At 39.4% G+C, this 12,319-nt stretch overlaps 1 protein-coding gene across 1 annotated transcript; it reads left to right on the top strand.

Moving 5' to 3' along the window:
* Positions 1–669: 669 nt before the first annotated feature.
* On the top strand, positions 670–12,115 carry gnrhr4 (gonadotropin releasing hormone receptor 4; the record flags this gene model as incomplete). Its single annotated transcript, XM_079224261.1, has 3 exons — positions 670–1,197; positions 11,365–11,569; positions 11,652–12,115. The coding sequence occupies exons 1-3, from the start codon at positions 682–684 to the stop codon at positions 12,113–12,115; spliced, it is 1,185 nt and encodes a 394-aa protein (XP_079080387.1). The 5' UTR covers positions 670–681.
* Positions 12,116–12,319: the final 204 nt, after the last annotated feature.

The raw sequence follows: 12,319 nt of genomic DNA on the forward strand, positions 1-12,319 counted from the left end.
AGGGAAGGCGCTTGAAGCAACAGCTGCAGTGACTGCAGAAACACAGTGAGATCCCCTCAGCACTCATTGTCAGCTCCACTCCTCTTAATTGCAGGTAAGCAATTTTTTATCTGATTCAAAATTGGCTTAATTCAGATTTCCTCTCTTCTCTTTTCTCTCTCTCTCTCTCTTCGGGACAATAACGAGGCAATTAGAGGAAGCGGTCGATGTGGAACCGTGAGAAAAAAAAGAGAAGGAGGGTTAGAAGTTCAGCAAATGGCACTTAAGTTATGGTGTTTTTTTTTCCTATCCTGAGCTGTTTAGTTGTGTATTTTTCTGATAACTCCTATTTTGTATTCATTTATGGTCGGTACCACGAGTGTTACTGTTTGTGTGATGCCTTTTGCACCATTATCAATATTATAGAGGCTAAATAACGTGGTGGCCTTTTGTTGTGCGTAAAGCTGATGTGACTTTCCTACATAACTGTTAAAACAATGTATATCCATGTTACCAGTGCCACTGACGAACACCACGTGCACTTTGCGGCATGTATGTACACAGCTTCCAGCTAAATCGGAATGCTCTCTTTTCTCAGTTACACTGTTGAAGTTCCAGTTAGAGGTGCAGATGGAGAAGACAGACACCGCCTAGGAGTAGCCGGGATCTTTGCCTTTTATTTGTGCCTCCCTCCAGTTTAATATGTTCCACCAGCTGACGGACCAAACGGTGAATGGAAGCTGCCAGGGAGCCGACTCAGCCTGCAACAAGAGCGCAGATGGAGACGCGCTCCAGCTGCCCACTTTCTCCACAGCGGCGAAAGTCAGAGTCATCATCACCTTCAGTCTGTGCGCGGTTTCAGCTGTGTGCAATCTGGTCGTGCTGTATGCTGCCGGCAACGGCGGAAAGCGCAAGTCGCACGTCAGGATCCTCATAATGAACCTGACCGTGGCGGACCTGCTGGTGACTTTCATCGTGATGCCCGTGGACGCGGTGTGGAACATCACGGTGCAGTGGCAGGCGGGAGATGTCGCCTGCAGGTTGCTGATGTTCATGAAACTGGTGGCGATGTACTCATGTGCGTTTGTAACTGTGGTCATTAGCTTGGATAGGCAGTCTGCCATTCTCAATCCTTTGGGCATCAGTGAGGCCAAAAGGAAAAGCAAGATCATGTTGACTGTGGCTTGGACGATGAGTGTAATCCTCTCACTCCCCCAGGTAGGAGAAACACTTGTAGTGTGCTCTGCCATACTTCTCTCTGCACGCACGCACGCATGCATGCACGCACGCTCTCTCTCTCTCTCTCTCTCTCTCTATCTATCTATCTATATATATATATATATATATATATATATATATATATATATATATATATATATATATATATATATATATATATATATATATATATATATACTTATATTGCACTCATGAGACCCCTTGCCATATCTGCTGGTTCTACCGTCTTCTATTAATCCATCTTGTTTATTTTAGCTGAAAAGAGAGGTGGAGGATAATTAGATAATGGGTTAGGTCTGCAGAACACATGATGAAACATATTGAGTTAATCAAGGCACACTTTTTTTTATATAATTGGCATATTTGTAAATATGTAAGTGAAGTAAATGCAGCTCACTTAATCTATTAACATAATCATATACTTTGTACAGAAAAACAGATGCACTTTGGTTCCACATGCTCATTCAATTAAGTTGTATTGTTAATTACAAGGTGTGGGATGCTTCACAATACTTAAGATGAATCTGGATATGATTTTCTCCAGCACATATAAGATCCTGGTCACCTTCTGTTGAACGACGTATCAGAAATTCCAATTCAGCAGTCCTTGAATTGGTTTTACCTGCTGAACACAAATGAGGCAACAGCTTGCTTGAATGCAGTTGGATATCTTATGGTGTGGCATGCTTTGAAGGGATCATTATTCTTTTGAAGGGATCATTGGCTCGGCAGGCTCTCAGGAGGGTTGCAAGTATCATGAATGCTTGTCAATAGGTGGGAGATCACCTTTATTTCCTCAACCTCATAGTGTGACTGGACCATAGGGCGAATGAAATGAAGATCTGACAACTCAAACGCTCGCATGGATTTAGTGATTATAATTTGTGATTATTTCGGGACAGGGCCGCAGCAACATTGAGGACGCAGAGGTCATATCCTCTTTTCTTTCCTGGAATTTGGGGGATTTAAAATTCTAGAAGAGATAAATTACATTTTGTGGGGTTTCAAGAGAGTTTGAGACTCTCCTCCTGAAAAATATGAGTGTGTCAGTGGTGGCTTGTGGCAAATTTCTTTTGGTGGGGGCATCTAATCCCAGTATGACTCATTGCAAAAAAAGGTATCACACATTACTACTTTGCAATTAAATATGTAACATTTATTCCAACACTTTGACATAAAAAGGACATCTTATTAATACAATTCTGATTTTTTTTTCTTCAAATTGAACATTATATTAATTATTTAAAGTATACTTTAAATATAAATAACTAAATACAAAACCCTTGACTTCAAACTACAGCTTCAAACTTTTTAACCTCAAACTATAAACAATATATTTAAAAAAAAGAACAGACACAAGCATCAGGTGGCCTGATTGGGACCGTGTGCAACAGAACTCCACTCTGTTGGATTCTACAATCTGCTGCTTTACTGGACTACACGTCATCATCATATCATATCAACTGGGAGAGCTTTGTTCCAACAAGCCGAAGACTGTCGGCATGGCAAAAGCTTGTGCATGTCTCCCCAGCGATCACTGTGAGCGTGCACTGCTGCTGCTGTGTGAGCTCTGCTGAGTGCTGCAGTCCCGCTCCCTTGAGCCCGTCTCTGTATGAGAGACAGAGGGAGCAGGGAGTGCGCTCTGATCCCCGCTATTTTAATAAAGTATCGATACTAAAAATATGCAAAATCATATCGTTTTTAACGTACGGGTACCGCGCTACCTGTTTAGTGTTGTGCAAGATTACACAGTAGTGTAAAAGAAGTATTTAAATTGTCTCAGGCACAGAAAGGAAGCACCGAAATGTGCATTGCTTTTCGGACCGGTGGATCTGGGACCAGGTGTTTTACCTGTAGTTTCTCAGCCAAAGGGCTTCTCTCAAACGGGTGTTGGAGGAGAGATTATACAGAGTTAGCGTTTGGTTTTCTGTGAAGAGCAGTGGCACCTGCTCGCTGCTGTCATGTTGTTATCATGGGTGGCGCGCGCCTCTTCTGCCCGAGGAGACAGAGACACAGGAACGCGCAGCTTTGGGGCTTGATGAGAATACTGATGTGTATGTATCGATATACAGTATGTGTATATATGTACTGTGTGTGTGTGTGTGTGTGTGTGTGTATATATATACATATATATATATATATATATATATATATATATATATATATATATATATATATATGTATATGTGTGTGTCTTTAAATATGTATGTATATGTACAGTATACGGGCATATGGGTGTTTATATGTGTATAAATATATGCATATGTTTATATGTGTATAACATGAATATGTATTATAGTGTGGGGCATTATAGGGTTATTGTACATTATGATGCACACAAATTAATTTGATAACTCACTATTATTACTATGTTTCTGGCCACACTCAATCAGAATATAGTCTGTGAGGTGTTTTCTTTCATCTGTATGTAATTACATGTCAGAAGACTTTTTGTAAAATAAGAATTTAGGATTGATGACACGTGTGTTGACATGAAAGGTAAAAAAAAAGTCCAACTGAGAGCTGTGTATATAGTAAAGCACTACAATCCATCTGGTGGAATTACACTCATGAATCCAGCTAGTCTTCAAATCATAAAAGAAAATAAGGAGAAACTGCCTTTGAAACATACTTATTTTATGAATAGATTTGTGAATGTTGTTCTTCTAATTCATATTCATTGCATTCCTGCTCTCTTTTTTTGAAATGCAAATGTTAGGCTCAGGCATTTTTGAAGACTCAGAGGCCTTTTTCATTTTTTAATGCAAAACTAACATAGAACATACTGACCACAGTACTAATCCACAGATTTATTTAAACCTCTTTTTCGTGAATTGCTAATTCAAATCATACATTGTAGGCATCAATTCCTTTCTTTTTTTTTAAACAGCTTTGTGTTGTTGACACAATAACTACATATAACCATCTGTAACTCATACTTACATCCAAGTCACATCTTTGGCATCAGTATTACTGTGAAACTGTGAAAGTATTGTTGCAGATTTCATACAGCTAACCTACATGCGATGTGGCCTGATTTTAGACTTTTTTTAAGCTTCATCTGACACAGTCTGGATTTAGCTCCTGAAAATGTAAAAAGGAAATGCCTAGGAGATGGGTGACAAGAAAACGACAATTGGCTCAAGTATCCTTTTCTTATAGATTCAGGAAGGAATACACAGTCCAGTCTGTGTTGCTCCTGCTGCTGTGCATCTAAAGCCTTTCCCCAGTGAAACAGCAGAGATGGTGGCTGCAAGTATTGATAAGGTGTCCTCTCTATCCACGAGTTGTATCTATAACCCCTTTTCCCTCAAATTGTGCTCAGTGATAGTCAGTGTAATCAGCAATGGCAAAAAGTAGCTTCACTGACTGTACAACTGATTTATTGTGCAAAGTAGTAGCCACAGTAATTTCAAGCCTCACACTGTGATTGGCTGATTAGCTGAAGAGTATTCTGATAAGTGCCAATATTTCATGATGTAGCGCTCTTCCTACACCTAGTCTCTCTCACGGCGGAAAGCTTTCAAGAACCATAGAGCTCTGAGAAATCCCTCTCTGCTTAGAAGCTTCTGCAAAGGTTTATCCGAAGGCAAAGAGTTCTCAAAATCTCTTTCGTTATCTCTTATTTTTGAGCCTTTGAAATTCCAAATGGGAACATAGTCCTCGAAACCTGCAGTGTGTGGGTCCAAAGACTGTCATCAGACATCAATCGGAACAAAATGAAACTCACAGCCTTTGATGGACACACAAAGAAGACTTCTAAATCACAACTTTTGCGTTTTTGGCAAAAGGACGATGTGAACAAGAACCTCAATAATTTGAATAATAAGCTGAATTACAGCAATAATAGCCATCGTAGCTCCTTTTTTAAAGTGTACTGTATTTGAAAATTTGAAAACTGGACTTCTCTACTGACTGCTTATTATTTGCTGTTTTATAAGAAAAACGAGACACTCACAGATAATTATCACCAACTCTGCAGTTCTCCTCTTTTTGGAGTTTCACAGTGTCTTACAACTAATTTATTTTTGGTTTTCGGGTTTTGCAACATTTCAACTTTTGCTTAGTTTTCTCTCTTCTTAGCAATAGACTCTGATAAACCACTGTGCACCATACCTGCCAACACTGAATGGCAGAAAGACACAGTGAACGTAGTTGAGCCTTAAGCAGCTAAAGAACCAAAGACTTCTCTCAGACAACCCTGTCTCCTAAAAATTACGTTCCCCCAGAACTAATACGCATTCCCAATTATGTTTGATCAGAAACGTATGTCCTCCCTGATTATGTTTGTGTTTGACGTATTACAAATATGTTGATTATACATGTATACGTTGATTAAACAGGTATGTTGATTATACACGTATTTTTGTTTTATTGTTTTTATGTTTGTGTTTGACGTATTAGAAATACGTTTATAATCGTTTGTATTATTTTCTTGCTTTACTTAAGCATATTTTAATTTTTAAACTCTGCGGAGAAAAAAAAAAGAGGGGCGGGGTGAGGCCAGTGACCCGGGCCCGGGAGTCCGGGAGTCGGCCGCACCAGGAGTCCGGGAGTCGGCCGCACAGGGAGCCGAAGACCGTTTGCCCGCCGTTGTTAGGCCAGTAACGGGCCGGTGTTCAGACCGCTTGCACCGGGGCTCGGTCTTGAGACCGCTTAGTCTCCTTCGCGCCGGCTCCGGTCTTCTCTGAGTCGGGTTGTTTGTGAATGCAGCCCAAAGTGTGTGATGAACTCCATCTAGTGCAGTAAACCGCTGCGATCATCAGCAGACACTCGGATCTCTGAGGTCACATCAGCTGGAGAATTTGACGTGAAAAATATTCAAACGGGTGGAAGGAGTCACGGAACACAACATCCGGTTTTCAAAATACTAACTGATATGAATGTGTTCAGAACATTTCTGACCACATCCAAACATCTTAACTGTACTGGTCATACAGAAGTGTGTATTATGTCAAACACAACGTACTGGTACAGTTGAGATGTTTGGAACGTAATTTTTAGGAGACAGGGTTGTCTCAGGAGTTGGTTTTGACCAGAACAGGGCTGAACGAGAGACTATATTTTTGGTTTACAATCCTCACACAAGACTCCAAATGAGTGGTATTGCTTCTTTTTGTATGCTGAATGCGTAAATAAGCAACTGCTTGTTGAGAAGTTCACCTGATCAACCTTGTTTACTTGTCTTGTTTACAGCTTATTTCTGCTGTCCCCAAGTGGCCAAACATTGGTTAATTCAACTGGAAATGCTTTGTTGCTTTAGGTGAGGATCATGGCTACAGCGAACACAAGCAAATATTACATAGACATCACGACTCTGGGCTGAAAAGCGCAGCAACTAAAAATATAAATAAAAGTACATCAGCAAAATAAGTTGATTCCTGCTCAGTTTTGCAGCAGAGTGCACAGAGTGTTTTAAACTGAGAGAATATGAATGCTCACGTAGAATAAACAGGATAAACACTGCGAAGTGTCTTCAAACTGGACTTTCTGGAGCTCATCTTCAACCGGTAGCAACCAGTCCTTAGCAACACAATCCCTTACAATTATAAATTCTGGACAGGACTGTGATGACGAACGGGAGGATGACAGAGAGGACACTTCGATGCACATAAATACAAAGATGCCTGAAATCGATCCCAGGGTTGCACAGTTGGTATTTAATCATCTTTTATTAACACCAGATGTAATACTGAGGCTGCTGAAGCACTGGACTGCATATTGGATATACTGACTACTATACCGCAAATGTCACTGGATCAAATCTCCATTTACAAATGTTATAACAGTGTAATACAAAAGCTGGGATTTGTATACAGGTGGCTTTTTCCTTTACCAGAAAGTTGAGTTTTAAGAAAAAAAAGTCATGAAATTAATAGGATATGTCATATATAAGCCACCTCCACCATGATCTGAGTCTCAAGTGTCACTAGGCGCTTTGATGAAACAGTGCTTCTTCAGTAACACCCCCCTGTGATATGACACCATGGAGGCCCTCAAGCTTTGAATATTATGTCCAAGACCTTCTGCCATGGAGAGGCAGCTTGAAACAAATGAGAAAACTGAACGAGATCCGGTTCTTTTGCTGCACATACTTCAATGGTAAATATAGTGAAATGTTTTTTAATCAGAAGAGAAAGTGCTCAGTTATTTTTTAGATTGTGGAGAAACTCATTCAGGGATTTTGTGGGTAAATATGAAATGCCTTGAAGCTTTCCTTGTTATCTCCAGCAGACGTAAGCCTTGGGTGAAGTTATGTGTTTAGCTGTGTGTGTGTGACTGTGTGAGTCTGTGTGTCCATAAGTGAGGGTGCACTATATGTTTGTCCACTGATATAGCATTCGGCTGCAGCAAACTGCATATTGTTATTCGCTACTCAGCAGCCAGAGACATTGTGGGGGAAACAGTTTGCACACTTTTATTGTTTTAGATCGTATGTTGGCTAAAAGCTAAAAGCTATTGGAACTACACACACTGCTGAGTACCACGCAGCTCACTTTTATAGTGTTTTTTCGGACAGTGTGTTGGACACACAATCTACTAGTGTGCACACACTGCTGTACCTCGCTGCTACTCAGACAACTTGGTGAGTTTACCTTCGTGTTTTGGCATTATGGTTTGAAGTGTATTATATGACAACTTCGAGCACATTGCATTTATAAGTGTTTCTAAGTCTGTTTTTACAATGCTTTACAACTCCGGTTGTATGCATTCAATCTCGTAATACAGCAGCGGTCATTGCAAGCACACTTGGTGGAGATCTGCACTCTTATTAGTTTGTAAGGTTTTTCAATATTTATTTATGTAAAACTTCATTTTCTTGAAATCTGAAAGGCTTCTTTTGGGTTCAACTTTATGTGGCAGTGACTTCACTCTGGCTTCCGAGAGCTTTTTTCTTATTTATACCTTCGTCACTTTTGACGTATGTGTCACATTGTAGAAAGGGTAAATGGGTGCTGTAAATATGTCTGTAACCGTCAGCTGCCTGTCATCTGATTACAGGGGGCATTAAACCTCTGGAAGATTTAAGGTGCCAGGAGTGACTTTGATATCTAGTAAGGTCTATGAGTCACTCGGATTTAAAAGAAGTATTTTAGAGAAAGGCTTAATTTGGCATTGCAGTGAGCTAATGCTTGTATCTGTATTGGTTTGCAGTATAGCACTCAACTAGAGCACATCCGTGTTTTTTTTTCTTCTTTTCTTTCTGTTTGTGTTGCATTTCTTTGTGTCTTGGGTAAATACAGAAGACTTTTAATGGGATTTCCTTGGTTTTTAGAATGTTGGTTGGGTATTTTTAGAATGTTGATTGATTGTGTGTATATGACATATATGGTAGCATCAGTATTTGCCATATACAGAGAGTGATTCAAAACATTGAGGAATGTAACACACATCTATTTTTAGATATGCCTTTTTTTCAGGATTCCTCGATGACAGCTGCTATATATAATTTGAGTTTGTAATCTGTGTGTTAAATTCATCAGAGGTGTTTGACGGTCAGCCTCTACTACTTTGATCATTCAAAGGCTGCCAGGCTTTGTGTGAGATCTTTACATTCTTCATATGTCTATGTAGTGCAATAGTTATTGCACATTATTAATTTGTTCTCAATACATGACGCAAACTGGTTTCTATCTATCACATTCTCAGTATTTACATTTCTCTGTCTGTTACTCATGGACTCACTGGGTGGTAAAACAATATATCTCTAAACAGAGGGTGAAGTAGTTCTTAAATGTCTTAATTGGGAAAGATATTGGGAGTAGAAAAGAAAGAAATTATCCTTTTTATTAATCCCCTTAGGGAAATTCATCTCTGCATTTAACCTATCCTTAGAATTAAGGAGCAGTGTGCTAAAAAACGTTGCAAATATTCACAACGTTTTTAGTGTGAACGCAGCATTAGACTTTGCATTATTAAGGTCTTGACTTCCTCATATGCATTCATGATCATCTCCTGCTTGTCAGCGAAGAAAAAAGTGTCCTTTGAGTTTATTTGCCATTGTACTGTTAGGAGATCATGGAATATGTGATCGATTTTTTCCCCTATTTTGAAGCAGACGGGCACGCGCAATTATCCAGATGACTGAATTAACGAGACCGTTTGAGCACGGATCAGCCGTGGAGGAACCGAGTTAGCCTGATGTCAGTCCACTACACGTCGGGCCTAACAACACCCTTGAACAGTACATTATTGACGATACAGTACTGCCTCTTGTACCGTATTGCTTAAATATCAGCTTGTTCCAACATTTCATTAAAGCTACTTGCTATTTGCTGAATTAAACCCATGTTCATTTGGGTACATCGCTCAATCAAATGTAAATGTTCAACATGTTGAGTATCAGTTTATAACTTTTTTTCAGATTAAGCGTGACATGTTTAGTATTGTTCTTCTTCACTAGAATGAGAAATAAAGTTATGTGAGTTGGGGCATAGCTTGGCCAAACACCTGATGATTTTACTGATTGACAGTGAGAGACAGTGGGATCGAAGACGTGAAAGACATCATTCAGCAGGTTATTCACAAGTTTCAAAACCATATCCTGAGACAGAGACATTTCTATTATAATCTAGAAACAGATGACTGTATTTTATTTTGAAAGAAATAAAATAAAATGTCTGGACTGGAAAGCTTAGTGTCTGACTTAAGCCTCTGAATCTCCTCACAAAACAAGCTATATTCTGAAAAACTAAGTATATTGTGGTCATTCAAAAGCAGACTAATATTTGGCACATGTACTGTTCCTGAGTGACAGTGGCTCAGCTGTTGTGCAGCTCAGCTTTTTGAGTGCATCCATCTTCAATTTGATTTTTGAGGGTGTCAAACAAACTGCCATAAATGTCTTGATAAAAATAAATAGCCAGAAGCAATACTGCTGATATTTTCGATTTTCTCAGCTGAGAGGCTGCAAGGAGATTTACAAAACAGTGGAGACTGCTCTCAGTTTGAATGTTATCATATATTTTCATGAAATAAAGTCACAAAACTGATCTGACATGTAGACCCTTCCATAACCATTATAAAACGTACACATATAAGAAGTAAAATAAAACAAAAAGCATAGAAACAGTTTGCACATATACCATGTTATTTTCTGCTCATAATGTTGTTTTTGTGGTCACAGATTAAATTCATTTTTTGCCATTTTGTGTTTTCCTGAACAGAGAAACACAGTAACTCATGTTATGAACTGTCAAGGGAGGCAAAACAATGTTCTGTTGTGTTTTTTACATTGTTGTTATGAAAACACAATTGGCCATCAAATTGATGTAAGCGTTTTAGAGGAAACCCAGAATTGATGCTTCAATTATCCACAAGAATTGCAATTACTGGCCTGTCCTTTAACAGAGGATTGGAGGTGTACACAATCCACAGTGAATATGATGTTTCAGGAGCCGAGATGTATTGACGGAACATCTTTCTAACAAGATAAATGTATTTTTTGTTGTTTTTTGTCTCACACAGCTAAAGGCTTTTTTTTGTCCGATGAAATATGTTAAGTGTTGTTTTACTGACGTTAGCGCCTTCATAAGTTACACAACCATTATTTTCTAAAGGACTTGTTTTATATTTGACTACGATTCGTCTATGGACAGAGTTAGAGGTAAATGGACTGCATTAATATTGCATTCACCCATGTGAACAAATCAATGGTGGTGGAGCAACCATGCAAGGTGCTGACCTGGCTATCGATAGCTTTTAGGGTTTATTGTCTTGTATTGTATAGACACAGGATCCGGGGATCAAACCACCAACCCTGACGACCCGCTCCACCTCCTGAGCTTCCCCACAGCACAGTCAAATTTGACATTTGGTGCTTTCCATTTCAAAATGTCTATTGATGATGTACTTTCCACTGCCCTCTGATGTGAAAGGTTAATTAAATTACACTTTAAAATAAAAGCCCACCTGATTATTGCTACTGTATTACACTGATTATGGGTTTATAATGATGTTTTCTCAATCAGCCAAGATACATTTTCACAGAAAAAAAAGAAAAGATGAAAAAGTGTGATATTTTTTATTTTATTTTGATGAAGCTTATGGAGGTTGTTGGCAGTTGTAGTTCAAAATCCCTCCATTCTGTCCTTCTGACCTATTTAGAGTTATGAGTGAGCACAACTCTTCTTCTCTTTAATGCAGATGATTATATTTCACAATGTGACCATCACAGTCCCGGAGAACTTCACCCAGTGCACCACCCATGGCAGTTTTGTCCAGCACTGGCAGGAGACCGTCTACAACATGTTCACCTTTGTGTGCCTCTTCCTCCTGCCTCTGGTTATCATGATCTTCTGCTACACACGAATTCTCATCGAGATATCCAGTCGCATGGCCCGGGGTAACTGTACGTTTCACATTTTCTTCAAAATCTGCAGTCAAAATATGTTTGCTGTGCATGACAAATATGTTGTTTTATTTTCTTCCAGTGCTGTCAAGAGATGTTCATCTCCGCCGCTCCCACAACAACATCCCAAAAGCTCGGATGAGGACGCTTAAGATGAGTATTGTCATTGTGACATCATTCATCGTCTGCTGGACCCCATACTACCTGCTAGGCCTCTGGTATTGGTTATTTCCTGAAAAAATGGAGGAAACGGTCTCTCATTCACTGACACATATATTGTTTATCTTTGGCCTCTTCAACGCCTGTCTGGACCCCATCACTTATGGTCTGTTCACCGTTCATCTTCATCAGGGTCTTAAGAGATGCTGTCAGACATCAAACATGCGGCCTGAATTAGAAAACAACACTTGCCTTGTACACATGACTCGCCTTTCAAATCATAAGCAGATTGCCTCAAGTGTCAACAATACAGACATAGAGGAGGGGAATGAAAGTAACAGCACAAAGAGTGGTTCTCGGCCAATCCTCCCAGTAAGCAAGATGTGATGGTTTAAAGAATTTAAAGGGAAACAAAATCTGCTGAGAGTGATGCTGTGCCTCACAGGGAATGTCTTGCACACTTTTCAATTGTGATGAAACTTAAAGACTTGTTCAAGAAAGTTCAAATCTGCTTGGAGTTACCATACATTTACTTAAAATGCCTTGCACCCATTTATTCTCAATCCTCTGGGCATCAGTGAGGCCAAAAGG

Source organism: Taurulus bubalis, assembly GCF_910589615.1.
Source record: "Taurulus bubalis genome assembly, chromosome: 9".
In the NCBI taxonomy this organism is placed as follows: domain Eukaryota; kingdom Metazoa; phylum Chordata; class Actinopteri; order Perciformes; family Cottidae; genus Taurulus; species Taurulus bubalis.